This window comes from Spea bombifrons, chromosome 6 (genome assembly GCF_027358695.1).
Source record: "Spea bombifrons isolate aSpeBom1 chromosome 6, aSpeBom1.2.pri, whole genome shotgun sequence".
NCBI lineage: Eukaryota > Metazoa > Chordata > Amphibia > Anura > Pelobatidae > Spea > Spea bombifrons.
This window is the reverse complement of record NC_071092.1, coordinates 10,845,590-10,864,532: the sequence shown is the minus strand read 5'-3', so window position 1 is coordinate 10,864,532 and position 18,943 is coordinate 10,845,590. Positions and strand designations below refer to the sequence as shown.

The following is an 18,943-nucleotide window of genomic DNA, read 5'->3' as shown; positions in this document are numbered from 1 at the left end:
CTTTATAGTGCAGTACACCATGAATTGTGATTTATCTTCTGTTGCTGGGTGAGCCTTAACACATACCCAGGGGGCTCGTTTTAGAATTTAAATTACGGTAACCAGATGGTTCCTTTATCCTTTAAAATCATTGTGACATTAAAAGCAATGGTCCCTGTATGAGGGAGCCATCTGCTCGCCATCATCTAAGGTCTCCTCCTGGCCATGACCACGAGGCAGGTTTATTTTCATAAATGTGTCTCTGATGTCCATTATGTCTTCTGGATTCACTTCTCACAATTTTACTAACAAATACACTTTATAGTAATGATGAGTTTGAGGGATTTCATTTTGTTGTTAATGTCTGGCGTTCACAGTGACACCTTGTGGTTGCACTGCTGTATTACAATATAAATAACAGTTGCTTGTTTATAAAAATGTGGCAGCTCCTTAACCAGCTAATGGTAGAACCAACTATGAGGGTCCCTGTTTAAAATTGGACACAATTCTCTATTTGTGTACACAAAAGGTAAGGAACTGGCGCAGATAACTACGCAGTGGCAGTGAAGGGAGTGTCAAGGAGATAAATGGATAAAGGTTGTGGGTATGTTGCTGCTGCTGTAGCAGAGACAGCTTATGTACTTGGAGAGAGGCGCAATGTGAGTATGAACTGTATATTAGGAGAATTACGTTTTAACGTAGAGCGAGTGCAGAGGTCTTGTAAAAACACGACACACTCCTGATTGTTCCAATACTTTATTGCCTGATTCTTGTTTGTCTTGCGTTTGGGCCTCCCAAATGATTATGGAAGAAGAACCGTCCTCTTGAGTCTGGATGACCAGCTCCAGATTTGGAGGTCACTCATCGGGGGGGCTGCAACCCCTCTCACAGCAGTGAGGAGCTGAATCCAATCAGGTTCCCTCAGAAAGATTGATATTACCCAAGGCACGGTGTTTTATGTAAAATGAAGGCACTGACAATGAAATGCAGGTACTAGAATCCCTGAGTGCCTTATTGCATTAAAATGTTATTACAAACCTGGGAGTAAGTAACATACATTGCACAACCCTACAAAGATTAGGCTCTGCATCAACCCCAAGACCAAAGGATTGTCAGGCCCAGTAGCCCTTATACCCATTCTTCCTCTGTAGGCTAGAGGTGCTGGGTCACTAAAACATCCTAGAGGTAGGAACACTCAAAGTGTGTAAAAGTCATATAAATAAAGGGCACGTGGCCTGCATTATTGCCATTTGTGCTGCCACCTACTAGTTCTCAGATTCAATGGCTCTCGCAAGATTGAGGTCACATGACCTTGAGTCCATTGTAGTATATAAATGGTTCAGCCAAAGAAACCATTCTCCTCAGAGCAGCTTCAGGGTCAGGGACGTCAATAATGCGGTCAGCGTGTAGCTAGCAGAAGGTCCCGCGGCGCCACTACGTTGTGTGCTTTTTTGTGTTCCACAGCTGACTCCGTACCAGTCTACATAGCACTGACAGCGGAACTGCGAACGCAGAGAGCTGATATCCTCCGCAGACAGCTTGCCTTCTGCCCTAAGTGGAGGAGAAGACGAGGCAGATCCCTTAGGGACACTCACAATTTTAAAGTTAGCTGCGTTGAGGTGCAGAAAAGCATTGGTGGCATTTTCCTGACGCAAGCAACGTCCATTCCCATTGCACAAAGTCTGGCTGCACAACTCTGCCGCAGTGGTCACATTCACAATGTATCGACCCAAGTCCTCCTCCAAGTACCGCTTAATCTTCTGACAGGTTTCCTGGTAAGAGCAGAGAGTGCAATTAGAAAACAGTTCTAACACCTTGCTCAGGGCACAGAATTTCCCCCACGATGCCTTTCCATGACCGTTACCCAGAACATACGAGCACAGGGGTCACTGCGCACCACCCAGTGAAAACGGAATGTATTCCCTCAACGGAGGGCTGCTTGTAACAGTAGGCAGCAACTTCTATGAAAGTAATGTATAAATTTGGGCAGACTTTTTTTGTATTTATTCTTTTTTCAACATAAGGTTAGTATATGTGTACTACAGTAAACCTCATTTGACCCCTTCTGCATCCAACCTCTGGTGCACATAAAGCCCAATTTAAAGTAGTGTGGTAGGCAGGAAGGACTTGAGAAGTACAGAAAAAAGTTATAACAGGAGGCCCCATGGAGTATTGGAAGATTTAATGACGTATGAAGCAGATAGAACAGGAGAGGCTGTTGCTCCTTTACTCACCGGGCTCCTTGTGTACTCTGCGTCCCCCCAAAATATGGCACCTGCTGCTCCCTGTGCGGCACTCTCTCCAATTGTGGAGATCAGATCAGCCTGCATGTAGAGAATACAACGTCATTATTCATTAAAAGTAACAGTTACCATGGTTATTGCACGGTTCTTTTTAGATAACACGAAGTATATTTAAATGAACAGTTCTGTAATATTGGCTGGAGTGGATAGTGCTTTCCAGCTGCAAGACATATAGAAACAAGGGGGTATCAACTGAGGACTTGAAACACGTGATGGTCAGCAGAGCAGTCATGGGAACTCATCATCCACATTGGTATTGTATGCAGCTACATAATGCCAGAAAACTCAGACATCTTATATCAAGTCTAAGGACAGAGATGTGGCACTTACCTGAGTGAGAGGATCCATCTTACGTATGTAGGTGGGACGCGTGTACACAAATACGGGCAGCGAATAATCTCTGTGATGTATATACGAAATCCTCATGGCCTCCCTGACACGGGAACGCACAAACTTACGCCCGTTTTCAGACGAGCTCAGAACTTGGTCGAGATAAATGGACGGATAAAGTGCTGTGCTTTCTTCCCACAACCACGATAACTGGTCGTTCCTGGATATTTCTACATCGGGGCAGTGACCAGTGTAGCTCTCCTGGTTTTTGCTGTAGTCGTGGTTGTAGCAGTCTGGGAAAAGGTAGAAACCCCAAAGCTGGCGTGGCCGGTAGCTTTTAGCATGACTCAGTGTTTGCATCATAAATTCACGAGCTGCATTTTCAAACTCATACTGTGCCTCCTTGGCCACCTGATCTTGGGGCCATTTGGGGTGCCTTGAGAGGACCAGGTCTCTGGAAGCTTTCCTGTAGATATCCTTATTTTGCCAGTTTCGTATCCAGACAGGACGCCACTCCTCCCAATCAATGACTGCCAGACCCTCCGTGTTAGAATAAGGAATATACTTGTTGATACCTTCTGAAAGCCGGTCCAAATGACTTCGCAGACTTGAGTTCTGAGGAACACCTCCATTAATGGGTACCCCATGCTCATCATAGTATGGGTACAGACCCAGGCGCTCCTTATAGAAGATGGTAAGGCTCTGATTAACAAAGCCCTCATTGGGTGAAGCATGAATGTCAAAGAGCCTTAAGTCTAGGTGCACATCGAAGCGAGGAGGACAGTCCTGAGTGGGTGCATTCCATGCCACCATGAATGGTCGGCGGGTAAAGATAGGGGGGAAGGTGGGTTTATTTTTCCAGTTTTCATTCCCTTGCACATCTATCAGGGCAGAGATGACAAGGCACAGAATGATGAAAAAGTTGGAAAAGGAAGGCATCCTGAAAGCGGGTACCGAGGATAGAAGTCGATCTGCAGGAGACAGAAAGGAGGACATGAGAGACTTAATACCAAAACAATCACATATCTTCTCCATAGCCCAGAATATTAGCAATAAAAACATATTGTAGACGCTACAGAAATAATTTTGTACAATCAATAAATCAAAACAAATGTGCATACCCTATACCAATGTTTTCTAGTAAGGCCTTTCTAATTAAATAACTGAAAGATTTTTAGCCAATAATACCTCAAACAACAAGATAAATATCCTTTAAATAATAAAAAAAGCCGTATTGATATGAATTATTGAGTGATATGTAGGAGGGGTGATGGTCTGATGGGTTTTTGCTAGGGATTAGAAAATGAGAGTACGTAGGTTGATTCATCAGTTTCGAGACACCAAATAAATTAATTCATTATTACTATTTATTGTTTTATATAGCACCATCATATTCCATAGCATTGTACAATACATGGGCAGCTTTGTATGAAACAGAATGGCAGGTAAATTTTCAAGAATGTGTAACAGTAAATTTTGAATACGTGTAAAATGAAATCAAAAGCTTTATTTTTTGTTAATTGTCTTAGCTTTTCCCAAACGGTTATCGTCAGTGGTACATCCAGAATCTAGTTGTCCATGGAACATTCTATAAAATGCCTAGGCCATGATATAGCCATCTTATTATTTCTCCAGTCATCTCTAAACATAACTAAGAAACACAGCAGGTAGCTACTAGTCTGTTAACACCGCGTGGTCCAAATACAACTGACCACTAAGAATGCTATAGAATAGCATTTATAAACCTGTTCCCCACCAGGAACCTCTGCAACCCTATTTCTTCAACTAAGCAATTCTGATAAGAATCTTTTAGATTGTAAGCTCCTTTGAGCAGGACTTCTTAGCTTTTGTTTCTGTAAGTCAAAATTGTTATATTATGCACTACTTGTTACGTCCCGTTTACTCGCTGTACAGAGCTGCAGACTATGACTGTGCCATATAAATCAATAAATACGAATGATTCTTTAACTAGCCCCAAAGAGGAATCACCCAAATTTGCTAAGTAATGTATGGGACTGAGGGTAGTAATCAATGGTGGCCACAAGAGGTCACCCTCCAATTTCAAATGCTATTACTATTCTTAATGGCATGGCTTAACGATTTGCACTGTTCTTTACTCAGGTTGGATCATGAAAAGGCAGACCAACAAACAAAGTGATAGAAATGTAAAGGATGGTCCTCCTTTTAACCATGAGTTTACATTTACTATTCAATGTAAGCATGATTTACAAGAGTGGACAGCTTCTGATGGCTGTAAGCATTCAATCTGTGGAGCATTTAAGGTTAAAACAAAAGGTGAGAAAAGGTGATGGCTGGTCCTGTTGAGGGGCTAGACAAAATGATAATGGATAGCAGACGTGACCCACCTAGATTAGGACCCTCCCTACATTCCAAAGACATGTTCAGTTCTGAGTTTTATTTTCTACCGTGCACACAACACCCAAGAAAGCTCAATTCAATGGAAGCATGTGCGGTGTAGAAGTCACGACCTTCACCCAACTGGGAATGAACCCAAGCAAATCACTCCCAGCTCTTGAGTAGATGTTGATATATTTTATTGGGCCAAGATAGAATAAGCTTTAGAGTCATATAAGCTTTCTAGACCTCAGAGGCCTTTTTTCCAGATGGATTTGCATCTAGTGGACGGTACAATTAAATATATTTACGTCAGTACAGACATGTCTAAGACACAAAAACCTCTGAAGACCGTAATGAAAAAAGTGTCATCTTTGACTCCATGTTCTCTTGGACCAACACAGCTATCTACATTGTAGTGACAGTGCACTGGTGTATTTTTGTGCCTTTCACCAGGTTTCTTTATGACTGATGGTAGAGCCATCTTGGTTACCAACGTAAAGAAGGTAGCATCTCAAAAAGAGCCTGATGGTTTGACTTTACACCTGTCACTGTCTGGGGTGAGCACCTGAATTCAGGGAGTATCCTAAAAAGCAAGGTGTGCATGACATTTTACTCACTGATGACTAACGCTCCTCGCCTTATTGCAATAACAATCACTTAATAAGCTGCTGTCAGGACAGAGAAATCCAGTTTAAAAACAATACAACAAGAAAATAGGATCGCAACAACATGTAATACATTCCCTGTGGATGGGGAAGGTAATGAGATTGTGAAGAAATAAAGTATTGGGTAAGGCCACCTGATTGATTTGTCTGTTAAAACATGAAAGACTGGTTCTTGTGACATGCCCAGGTTAATTGAAAGTAGGGTTCTACGGAGGACCCAATATATATGGAAATAGTAAGACTTAGTGGAAAGAAAGCCTTGTCTGCAAATTTGCATATGATAGTATCATGATTATCTCTCCGCTCTCACCCACCGCCTTATCTCGTGTCTCTCTTTGTTTTGCTGATGGTCTCATTGTCCGTCTCCTCCTTTGTTTGCCCCTCAGCAAGATGTTCATTCTTTTCAGAAGCACCTTGCAGAAACCCTTAACCCGCCATCAGTTTCAGCAAAAACCTATCACCAAACTGCCACTTTACACATAAAAAGGGATGTTTGGACAAAGCATCATTCCAACCAAAAAACAATGGCTGATCTTTCTTAGGTTTTGCCTGGGGGAGAACTGGTCTGACAATATCATGCCATGGAGCGTTTTTGAATACTATGATCATGTGATAGGATTGTCTGGAAAAAATAAAAACAATTGTCCCCAAAAGGGGATATCTTTTATGTCCACAGAGATAGCCGTCTTCATCTCAAAGTACCTCCGCTGGTAAATTTTAGCTAGCGTCTGTCCCATTGACAAGGGACAAAGAACCCAACAACAGTCACCAATTCCAAAATTCCCAGTCATGGGGAGATTTTAGTTTGCCCACTCCATACTGATATAGAACAATGATTCACAGAGCACCCACCTCCCCCACTCTCCTATTTATTAACCTGCTTAGTTGTTCCTCCCCAGGGGTTTATTTATTGATGGCTCCATATTCTTTCTTCTCTCTGGCAGGCGCAATACGGCATCTGTCATTATATCATATTACTATTTTCTTAGGTATTTTCTGTGTAACATCCCAAACTCCATGCAATAGGGAATATCTTTACATTGATATGCAAGGCTGGCTTTATATTGATATGGATATTTTTTCTATTAAGCACTAATAGATATTTCTGATACATTAACCCTAATGTGACATTAGTGTCACAGTTACACTGTATCTATACTGTTTCTGGGCAGTAATGACAGTCACTGTGGTATGTCACAATTCAACAAAAGTTGGAAAAAGTAAAAAAAAATATTCCAAAACCAGTTATTTGGTATAAATTGTTCATTCCAGGACTTAAAATGCAATTAGATATTTTTTTGTGTAAAAAAGCAGAATTCTGGGGCTTTGATTCTATTACAGAGCAGCACATAACATACTGAAATCAGCACCGCTACAGATCTATACCAGATAATGTCCTGTAATATATATCAGTAAGAATATAACACTTTCCATAATAGTTATCACAACATATTCAATCTCGACCTTCTACTTGTATAGCTCGAGTTTCACACAATACATATGGCTTCCCATATCTGTACAGTTAAAGTACATACCGGCTGCCACCCGTGTACCCCGCGCTCAGTGTCCGGAGGCTCCCTGCTCTGCTCCTTATCTGCGCTCAGTCCCTCCAGACTGCACTCATTGTCACCGGCCCAGTCTGCGCAGGCCTTCCATTCATATAAAAGGGACTCTCCGGCACTAACCACCCCTTTCGATTAATTCAGGGAGGTACCATATGCCAGACACTGTCACTTCCCGTCCGATTCAGGCATCCTAGACTCTAGAACCCCCCTCACTGTGGTACACTCCACTATTAAAGAGGCGGGGCCGAGAATTAAAGTACTGCTGACTCCGAGGGGGTCTCGGGCTGCTCCTATGGAGTGTCATTACAGGCCCATGTGATCCTGGTAACGAGGCGGCTGTGCCTTGGCGCCTGCTCAGCATATGATAGCTTTTCAGAGTAGTAAAGTACAGACATACGCTCACTGTATGTGTATCTTCTTTTATGGACGCTCTTTAAATCTGTGCCTATGCACATACAGAGCAGCACATACAGCATACATACAGAGCAGCACATACAGCATACATACGGAGCAGCACATACAGCATACATACAGCGTGTGTACAACATACATACAGCATACATACAGAACAGGACATACAGCAGACATACATACAGAACACCACATACATACAGAACAGGACATACAGCATACATACAACATACATACAGCATACATACAGAGCAGGACATACAGCAGACATACATACAGAGCAGCACATACAGCATACATCAGGAGCAACACATACAACATGCTGACAGAGCAGCACATACAGCATACATACAGAGCAGCACATACAACACACCAGCTGCACGGACAGATTAATGTACACTGAGCTTAAGGGACGCCATACAGGTTACAGTTACAGAACAGAAATGTTGAACCTGTGTCGAGGGGCCTCCCTCTGCATCTAAACATGTAATTCCACATGTGTGACAGTAGAACTCAGTGATATGATAACAAGCACCTTGCACAGGCCCGGACTGGCCGCCTGGCACAAATGTCTAATGGGTTGCTCGCCGACTGCACCATTCACCCAATCTCCAGCGGCAGGTCGGGTGCTGCAGCATGTAGCCATGTCAGAATATGCCGGTCACATGCTGTGTGAGCACAACAAGAAGTATCATGCGGCCCTGGCCTTGTGTCTGGTAATAACTAATTACACAACGCAGCAGAGGCCATTAGTGGCAGCATCAGAAGACTCCTGTATACCACAAAGACCTTTGGGGGCCCCTGATGTCTGGTCATTTGCCTCACTGTCTGATCAATGGTCCGTTCTCTCTCTTACCCCTTCCATCTCTGCCATTCCCTCACCCGATTGCTTTCCTTATTTCTGAGTATCTCTGCTATCCTTTTCCTAATCAATACTCCCACCTATACCCGATATTTCTTCTCATACATTCTGCGGTTATGTCCTCCATGCCCTATACTTGCCATTCCTCATGGACTTTCCAACCCTCCTATCAAAATGCAACCTTAATGCTTCTCTGCCAACATCCTGCCCCCTTGGCCATTCCCTGTTATTTTTCACAGGTTAGTGGGAAGCAAGTGCACACGTGTGTCTTGTGAGCCACATTCCTTACCAACATAACACCCCACTATTCTTATTTTCAAGTCATAAGATGCATAGAAACACAGAATTTGACCTTAAATAAGAATAATTTGGACAATCTAGTCTTCATGGTGTAGAGAATCTAAACCACTGACATGCATACCACATACATACAGACCCTCCAGTGTTAGACTTTGACCTCTTGTAACATTTATTCCCTGGAATAATATTCCCTCCTGTGCTTTTTACATTCCCAAAGCCCTGGGCCGCTCTCCCTTTAGCTCTGTAGGACATGTGGACCTGTTTACTGCTAGCCACCTCAAAACCTTCAATACACGGTCACTGGCTGATCAATATAAAACTCTACCCCAAACACCCATTTTCACTTTGCAGATCTATACACCTTTATATAACGCACACTATAGGACACAGTTGTTGTAGAGATAGGCTTGGGATGAGCAGCCATGCATCTGGGTCTGTCTTGAAAGGTGTTAGCATTTAATTATAAAGGTGGCTTAGTGTGATGGTATTGCATGTTTCAATGTGTACAGCGTGATGAGACAGCGTGTGACAGGTTTCAGTGAATTAGAGTGTTGTATGGGGGGGAGCATGGCGAGGTGTCCATTGAGTAGAGGGTGTTTCCTGCCCCCTAGGCTACAGGTCATTGAGGCAGGTTTGGCTGGATACTTTCTGCATTGCCACATTACGTTATTTGCCCATACTGTGCCGTATGGTAAGTGTAGGTATGTGCCTGGTATGCCTAGACAGGGTGCACAGAGCTTGGCATGAAGCTTGTGTGCCAAATGCTTTTCTCGGCTAGCGTTAAAAAAGTATTTCAGTTGGGTTTTTTCTCTGGACTCTATTTGGTGGATCTTGGTATATTATGAGCTGTACAGACTGTATGTAAAGCGTGTAACGTGTGATTGCTCGTGTTTTGGAGCACTGTGAGAGTTTGAGAGTTGTATGAGTGTAGATTCTGCATTGGGAGGCCTGTGTGTTCAGGAAGGATAAGGCTTGGTGAGTTTTGCGCAGTGATGGCACCAGCTCTGGATGCTGTCCGTGTTGCGGCTTCCATGCATTTGTTTAACCTGCGAGATTTTCTCATTTGTCTCCCAGGCGGTGCCTGAACATGGCTTTGATATGTATGGAATGCACATGGTGATCGCTGCACTCTGGCACCAGCATTCCAGCTCTGACTGTGCATTCAAGAGACAAGTGTGTCAGTAACCAGAATAGACACTGCGACCCAAACAAAGAAGATACTGTGATCTAAGAAATATCTCAGCGGGGGAAGCAGCCTGTGACTAGTGTAACTGAAGATGTGACAGTGACGTGCGCTTGTCACTATGTGTACACAATGACGCTTCCTCACGTACCTGTCTGTATTCTCCGTGGGTCCATGTGTCACCTTCTCAATACAGATTCTTCGCTCAGCTACTGTAACAGAAAAATTGGGGTGTCGTTAACCATTTAATACCAGCACTATTGGTATTTTGTCCTGTTATCCCCTATCTCTATCATGTCCCCATGAAGTAAGGATTATTTACTAAACAGTGAGCTGCCAGTGACTTATAGGAAGATGAAAAATCTAACGCTGTGTTATGGACAACCATCTCAAGCAAGTCATCTCTTGCAAATTTGGCTTGATTGGCCCTTTGTCATGAATAGATAACTTAATGAGATAAATGTAATTAACGGACAGACTATTCAGTGTTTAGTAAATTGCCCCCTTGAATGATTTTGTTTTGTCAAGAAGAGATAAGAGGGGGTGCTTTCTGCCCTATTATCTATGAATAATTAACCTGTTGCATGCTCTTCAAGCTCATAAAGAGCTACATTTCCCAACCCCCAAAGATTTAGCAGACAACCAGACAAAGAGCTTTTTCAGAGAATATCCACCCCATTGATGTATCAGAGGGCAGTAAAGTGGAGCAGTTCATATCCTGGGTATATATGAATGGGGTACAAACAAGGAACATCTCTTCTCCCCATCAATTCCTCCATCCCTGCTTTATCGCCCTCACATAAATAGAACCCTGTGTCCATAACTCTTATTCTCATTACTCTGATGCGGATCTTTCTTCTTGTTGGTTGTCCACCTGCTATCTATAGCTCTGCTCACATACTGCTTTCTCTCCTTGGTCTCTGGTGATCGCACGATCTCACTCCCTGCTCATATCCCTTTGCAGATCTCTTTACACCCCTGTAACCCTACAGGGACACATCACTGAACTATTCATACATACAAAATCACAGGCTTTTCACAAAAAGGTGATCTAGCTAAACTAGAGATCATGCTGTGAAAATAAACGGTGACATATTACATGGCAATAATAATACTTATTTAATTTTCATTAAATTTTATTAAGTAGCCCTCCAGCAGATGTGGTAATGGCTAATATATAATATAAGGGACAAGAGTACCAGGAGTAGTACCACAGCTGCCCCAAGTATGAGATTTGAGTATAACAAAATTAGGAGTACCAGTTTGAAACAGGAAATAGATTCTACAGTCCTGCTGGTTCGTATTTGCTTCCAAATTCAGTATTTTCATCATACCCCCTGCAGTTTCTGCTTCACTCGTCTTCCTCGCCTCTCATGTTCCTTCTTTACTCTGACATACCTCCTGCAGATTCCTGTGTCTGCGTAACCTTTTCTTTCCTTACCTCTCCCCTTCCTTCTTTCCTCTGACTGTCTGGCATCTAGAAACTCTTTACTTCTATAGTTTTCATTGCCGCTGCCTGCCCCTTCTTACCTGGGTCCAGTACGTGGCTGTCTCCTGCAGTACTGGTCAGACTGCTGTCTTTTGTAGCAGTCTGTCTTGCTGTAGAGGGTCAGGCTCCTCTCTCTCTCTTCCCCTGTCCCCCTTTTCCTTCCTTCCCTCCATCCCCCACCCAAATCTGCAATAGTTTCCTCTGTTCAATAGAATAGGAAGTTTTCCTACCTCTGCCCATTCGCTTTAAAAAGGAGGGAGTTTGGGCTATGCCCCCCCTTAAACATACACGGTTCCGAGCGAGCAGGGGTAGTCAGAAGGGGTTAACTGCGTCTATGGGTTTTCCTACCAGCTTATTCTCTAAACAGTCAAAAGAGGGTCCTGCAATGGAAACGGAGAGGGGTGCAGGAGATGACGCTGCGCTCAGGGATGTGGGAAGTGCCAGGGGGGTTGAAGAATCTGCTGACAGGTGAAATTCTCTCGTCCAGGCAGTCGAATAACAGTATCAAGAACATTTTGTTTACAAGAACATCTAGTTACACCACTGACACATGCCCCCCACCCCTAGAAACTTTACCACATTCATACCTGTCAGCATATAATGGCCCAAAACATCTGGAAAGCTTCAAGTGTAGGGTGTCGATGATGAGGAACACCTGCTGCAAAGCTTACCTAGGAGAACGAATGAGAAGATAGGTGTCATTTAACCCTTTCACCATTACCTGCGGGTGTCTAACCTGTGTGTGTTTATTACAAACTTAGGTACCTGATGAGGTTTTCTTTAAATGTGAGTTTTTATGAACCGTTTAACGTTTAAGGCTTTTTTTCGGCCTAGTCTTTTCATTTTTTCCACTGTTTGGTCCGCTCATGCCCCCTCACAACTCCAGTCTGCCGCATTCCTGTCACTGTGCGGGTCACAGTTCTACGTGGGCCTAAGTGACACACAATGTCCCCAGGGATGTTTTCGCTGTTCCACTAATCTCTAGTTTTTCCTTATTCTGCAGACTGTAGAACCAAAATACATAAAAGTATAAAGTTGGCCTAATCGGTTGCCCTAATTTGCCCGTCCCATATCTGTGATTTTATATCAATTTCAGGTTGTCCTTATAACCGACCGCCCTAACTACTAACAACTTCTTTTAATTATATGCCACAGAATTGTGAGGTACATAACCTTACTGTATTTTTAGCACAACACATTCGCGTTCAGTCACGTTCTCCATTATATCGTTAGATTTGACACACAAAGGTAATTGGTTATTTTTTGTAACCTAACCGTACGAGTTGTTACATGTTATAACCTGAAAACAAAACCCAAAACAAATATGTACATTTAACACAGAGGTAAAAAGACATCAAAAGAAACATCAGCAAACATACAGTAGTCACACTACCGGTTCAACCACATATAAAGAAAAGGCCAGCTGCGGGGGTAAAAGGGAATTAAATCCAGATTAAATCACCCAAAAGAAAACAAAACAGGAAATAAAGAAATATTTGTAAATGTATTTTATTGTATTGGGACACCGGGTGAGCATCACAATATATAAGAACTTTAAGGTATTGGTGACATCCAGCTTCTCCTATGCGGTCCACCATTTATGTTGGTGATCCACCTCGTTAACTACAAGACTTATAACTTATATAAAAAGGCCATATTATCACATTGGGTGTAATGAGCATCTGATGGGGCAATGATATGCATTAGCATCATTTGAATGTTTTTGAGTATTTTTTTCTCAAATTCTGAATATAATATATTATTAAAAGATGGCATCCAATAAAAAAGTCTAGTGAATATAAGAGGACAAATTATGGACAGAAGGATCAAAGGGCAAAAGTGAATAGCCAATGTTACGCACATAATTTCATTTTCTTCCTTGCCTCAAATGCTAGATTTTCATAACCAGGTCCACTTGTGGACATTTTCAGTCCCGGTCTTCGGTGCGGCCTCTGTTCCTGTATCACACCTTTCAGCCTACATTACATGTAGTATGAACCCATGCAGTCATTTTTTTTGTCCCACAAGCGCTGATCGTTCCATGCGCAACTGTTGTGTTATATTAAACACCAAATAAACATACCTGGGAACTCTTTATATCAACCATCCCTGAGAGCCTTCAATTACCATATCTACTTATTCAGGAAAGAACCTTATATTCATATAGTCCTTTTATCCTGGGGCGGTTATCGAACCATACATTAGGAAGGTCAGGGATGTTTTAAAGGGTTGGTTTGCATATTTCAGTAGAAAACCCTCCCCACTCACTAACTCGGCAGTCTCCTTCTCGTACGGTCGGCCAGGTCCCTAAAGATTAGGGCTGCAGGGTACATTTTTTTGTTAAAATACCATATTAAAGGGAAATGTATTCATGTAATTAAAACTGTAGTCAATCAAAATATGCTGTTACAACAAGAAGCAAAATATCTTCCATTTACACACAATGAGAATAGCGATTCATTGGACTTTTTTCTTCTTTTGGTGTTTTGTTACTTCCATGAAAACCCCTTTCCCTTCCACGCATCTCAGTTTTCTCTCCCCAGCTACTGTGTAACGCTCCCTGCTATTCCCCCTTTGCCCCTAAACATACCCCTCCTCACTACTGATCTATGCCTCTTGCTTCACTAAGCCTGGATCCATTCTCCCCTTTTTGCCCCCTCCACTCCCTTCCCTGCCAGGCAACTCTCTCTGCATTTTATTTCCACACCGACACTCCCCTCCGTCCACACCGACACCCCCCCAGGTCTCCCAGATTTGGCAGAAAGAAAGGAAGGAAGTTTGGGCTGTGGTGGAAGCGATAGGAACAACTTTCAGAGATCACTGAAAATCAGACCAGAAAAGCGTGAGCTCCCTCCCTGTCTCGTTTTGTATGCGTTTGATTTTTTTAACCCATTCACTTGAGCCCTGAAGCCTTTCCGGGGGGGGGGGGGGGGGACTTCTGCCTTTGGGCATTTAGTAGGTGACCCAATGCAGCACACTACAGCCAACCTGCCATGGCTCTGCTCTGATTTTTATACAAGGTCTAGTTGGGTGTACAGATATGTGGTCATCGGGTGCCGGAGAGATCGGGCAAGTGTAGAGTGAATTTCGTTGGTGGCCCACAGGGCTTTTTCCCCGAGGTGCCAGATGGCCAGTCCGTGCCTGATATGGCATCATGTATGCCAGAGGAGGGCTGGTAGCATTATGGCCAGAGGACCAAATCCATCCAAGTGGTCCATAATAAAGACATGAATGTCAGATGGCATGCCCAATGAGCACTATGCAGTCCTGTTCAAAACACATTTACAGAAGACAAAAGTATAGAAAAAAAACTAAGGGACCAGAGAAAGGATCTAGTCATAACATAAACGCTGCCTTAAATTCCTTTTACACTATAGATATTGAATTGCAAGTACGTAGTGGCTTAAAAAGTTTAAACCAGAGCAGCTCAGGGGGAAAGTTGTCCTCCTGCCCGCTTACCGGCCCTCTCCTGGGCTGTGATATGTAAGGTTTAATCTGAGCCCTAACTTTGAGCCCTGCCTATGGTCCTTTAAAACCAGAATCTACATCAAACAACAAATATACTATTAAAAATAAAAAACAGGTTAAAATTTGCATGAAATTCCAAAACAACAAAAAAAATGGCATGATGACATCAGAGTTTTGATTACATCATACAATTCTTAAATTGTTAATTTATGAGGATAAAAGAATCAGGTTTTAGTGTCCAATGTTTGCCATTTGTGGCTTCTGGCAAATTTGACTGGAAAAAAAAACTGTTACTTGAGTAATGATAGGAATGTGGATATGAAACTTTGTTTTAAAAGAACTGAGAAAGAATTGTTGTTGTAAAACCATTGTTCGCGGAGAGAGCTGCTCAGCATAGCTTCTTCTGGATGGATGCCTTGTTTCTACAGCTTCTACCCGCTATTATTCATTGGCCAAATTAATCACAGATTTTGCCATTTTTGTATTTATCTTTCCTAATATTTTAGGTCTCTCCATTGCTGTATCCAGAAATGCAAACTTTCTAACCAAATAATTCATCTTTGGGCTGCTCTACCAACCAATGGTCTCGTTTGGTCTATGGATTCTTTAGAGCCCTAATACAAATAGAAATCTTATCTGTGGTCCACAATCTACAAATCAGAGCAGCCCAGGGGCAATTACCTCCCTTGTCATCCCTCTCATGAAAGAGGGGCAGTTATAGTTTGGGGGTGTGGTTAGAGGTGTGGCTAAGGGTGTGGCTTCGGCAGGAGTTTTAAGTGACACTTTGACTTATTGACTAGGGATGATAAGGCGGCCTTGGCACTTTATGCTCAGTGGCCCCCAATGATGGAGTGTGGGCGACAGCTGACATTAGATGGTGGTTGTATCTAGTGGCACTTGCCGGTGTGCTAGATGGTCAGTCCCAGCCTGGCTTCCAGGTTTCTTGAAGTTTATATTCCAGATTGGAACACATTTCATGCTGGTTCTACAACAAAATGCTTTATTTTATTTGTGACGGAAAAGAGACAGATATTTTACATTTGTGATCCTGTTATGTGGTCGCATTCAATCCTGAACAGAAATTCTGATGGCTCTCTTAGCGGCTCTCAGACAGTCATGTGATCCTTTCCAAATGGAAGTCAGGATGAGTCCCTGGGTATTAGATGAGTGATTTCTGGATAATGTTTCAGAAAAAGAAAACATTGATGTAATTCCACTTTTAAGACTTTTTGGGGGTTTGCTTTCTGGGGCACGTTTCTGTAATTAGGAATATACCTTAAAGCCTGAAGTGTATGAGGATAAGGCATATAAGAGTAATTAGAAATGGAAATATTCAAATTCTTGTGGTGATTACATCATGTGAGCATGTGGAAAACAGGTCGGAGGTGGAAGTATTTGGAGAACTGGTCTCTAGTACAGGGAACAAGGAGAATGGTGGTCTGTGTCCACTTTTCATTACTAATTACCCATTTTTGTGTATATTTCTTTGATATTAAAGGTGCTGTTCCACAAAGACAAATCAGTAATCACACTCCATTATCCTAAGCATATAAACTATAGGAGATTTGCCATTGTATTCTTTCCACTGAAGGTCTGGTCACATAAAGATGGCACAGAAGCTTTTCAGAAGACAGCAACCCATCAGAGTCTACATCCGTGTCACATGACAATTAAGTGTTCCTGGCAAATATTATAAAGGACGCAAAAGTTTTACATGATTAAACAATTACTTCTATGAATGGTTTAGGCATTCAACAGCACTAGTAATGATGTGTTTAATGGTTTATTTAGTTACAGAAAGGTACATTTAGCTAAGTAGGTGGAATGGCACCTTTAAAAGTCCTGCCACTCTGATATGTTTGCTTCCCTGACATTATAAAGGGTGGTAGCAGGAAATCGGGGCAGTTCCCGTGCGGGGAGATCTTGGCTGAACGATCATTTTCATTGTGATGTATAATATGTTTCAGGTAGGGCTGCCAGGGTTTGATTAAAATTCAGACAACTGCAATAGTTGTCACCAAAAGGGTTACAGTTAGAAGAAGCGGTGTAGTTTGAGATTGTAGCTTCTTAACAAACCTCATGAGGCTTCTCAAGAAGTTAAGACTTGCAAAGAAATGGGACTGAGTTTGCAAAGCCCCCCCCCGCCATAGGATTCTAACATATATATATAGCCTGGAAGAAACACATGACATGGGGATATAATAGACACATTTAAACACTTAAAGAGAATCAACACGATAAAGGAATAGAGTTCACCTAGAAGAAACACTACCACAACAAGAGGATATATTCTTACGTTAAATGGGCAAAGGTTTAAAAGTAATATGAGGAAATATTACTTTACTGAAAGGGTAGTGGATGCATGGAATGGAATACCAGTGGAGGTGGTGGGGATTAATACAGTGGGATAACCATGATAGGATAAGGAAAGTATTCAGAGGCTGACTGTTGGGCAGACTGGATGGACCGAATGGTTCTTATCTCCCGTCACTTTCTATGTTTCTTTTGCAAATGGGACAGCCCGGTATTTGGACACTCGGCTCACAAACCCCCAAGAATAGCACATAAACCGCTCCTAACAGCCCGGCGTTTCTGGTATTTTGTTGCTGAAATTAGCCCTCTGCTCCAACACACAAAATGAAAGAAAATATTTTACTTCCGTCCATCCCTGTCACCTTTATGCTTGTTCACGGTGAATATACAAACTTTTCATGCCTAGCCTGCCGTATGCAGAATCCGGCCCTGTTTATCAGCAGGATCTGTCTGAACGCGTCCATCTGTCACAGCACAAATAGATACCACGTTAATTTAGATTTGGCAATATCTCTGCTGAATATCTTATATACTTAGGTTTGTGTTTTAGCTTCTATCCGTTATGAAGGGCCATCTCCACATTGTATCTATCACACCATCAAAAGCGCGTTCATGTTCGATCTGGATTCAGTGTTAATAAGATACCTCAAATAATGAAAAAACACATGATTATTTACCCCTCTAAATAAATAAGGCCTGCAACGTTAAAACAGTGGTTTTTGAGCATAAACTATAAGATTAAAGACACACTCCAGTTCCATGTGTGTCCCAACAAGAAATAATACATTTTAAAAATGTAAAGCATACCTCCCAACCCTTCAAATGGCCAAATGTCTTATTAGTGGTTGGTTATAAGGTTTTTCTAAGAACAGTAATGTATTTTACTATATATATATATATTATTAGCTAAGCATTTTTCCTGTTGTTTATTTTGTTGGGGCTTTTACTATGATGAACTTGAATTCCTAGAAAAGAGCAACTGAGGGATTTGGGTCGAAAAGAGGGACTGTCCCTCCTAAAAAGTGACACTTGGGAGGTATGTTAAAGGTATCTGTACGCCAATAACTGGTTAGAACATGTCCCCATTAAAACCCCAAAGGGAGCACTTTCTGCACATGTGTATGGGGGGCATCCTTGTTAGACCCCCAAAATCTCCTGCATGAGCCAGTGCTGGAGCTGGGGGGCATTAATTGTACCAGGGGGATTCTAATTTAAATATCTATTTATTTGCACTCAGCTCTCATATCATTAATGTGAATATGATGGCTGGGGTGTCCATTTAAAGTCCACTTATTAAATTAGGTCCCCAGGGCTTACGCTTCCAAATGTGTTCTACTGTTTTTATTTTTGGCAAATCACTTTATTGAGGATAAAGACTACAGACAGAAGCCTCCGGTGCACGTAGAGAGAGGGTATTAACGGGGGTGACCCAAATTGCATTTTACACGGATGAACATGAAATGTGTTCATTAAATTAAACGGAGTTGTTTTTTCAAGCCCATAAAGCGTAGACCATTTAACATCAAAGGATACTTTGCGTGATTTACTCTGTATAATTGACCTGCTGCACAGGCATCGTCGGTGAGATCAGCAAGCTATGGAGAACATCGAGAGATCTCAGGATTTATTTGGAAATTCAGATTGATGGGAGACAGATGTCCAGCTGCAACCAATTTAAGGTACCTAAAGTTAACTCTGATACGCTTACATGTCGTAA

The 18,943-nt window shown here is 42.2% G+C and overlaps 1 protein-coding gene across 2 annotated transcripts; it reads right to left on the bottom strand.

Moving 5' to 3' along the window:
* Positions 1-964: 964 nt before the first annotated feature.
* Positions 965-11,577, bottom strand: HYAL2 (hyaluronidase 2). 2 transcript variants are annotated; one of them, XM_053469757.1, is made up of 5 exons: positions 11,487-11,577; positions 10,108-10,168; positions 2,613-3,583; positions 2,214-2,303; positions 965-1,751 (listed from the first exon to the last, which is right to left on the bottom strand). In XM_053469757.1, the coding sequence occupies exons 2-5, from the start codon at positions 10,130-10,132 to the stop codon at positions 1,341-1,343; spliced, it is 1,497 nt and encodes a 498-aa protein (XP_053325732.1). In that variant the 5' UTR covers positions 10,133-10,168; positions 11,487-11,577; the 3' UTR covers positions 965-1,340. The 2 variants fall into 2 exon arrangements, with proteins under 2 accessions (XP_053325732.1, XP_053325733.1); XM_053469758.1 differs by lacking the exons at positions 10,108-10,168; positions 11,487-11,577 and adding an exon at positions 7,171-7,369.
* Between the last annotated feature and the right edge of the window lie 7,366 nt (positions 11,578-18,943).

Excerpts from the sequence above, each read along its gene's own strand:
- HYAL2 (XM_053469757.1), bottom strand. The coding sequence starts at position 10,132 with ATGGACCCACGGAGAATACAGACAG. Across the intron at positions 2,304-2,612 it reads AGATGGATCCTCTCACTCAG|GCTGATCTGATCTCCACAAT; the intron begins GTAAGTGCCACA and ends CTCTACATGCAG. Across the intron at positions 1,752-2,213 it reads CAGAGTACACAAGGAGCCCG|GAAACCTGTCAGAAGATTAA; the intron begins GTGAGTAAAGGA and ends TGCTCTTACCAG.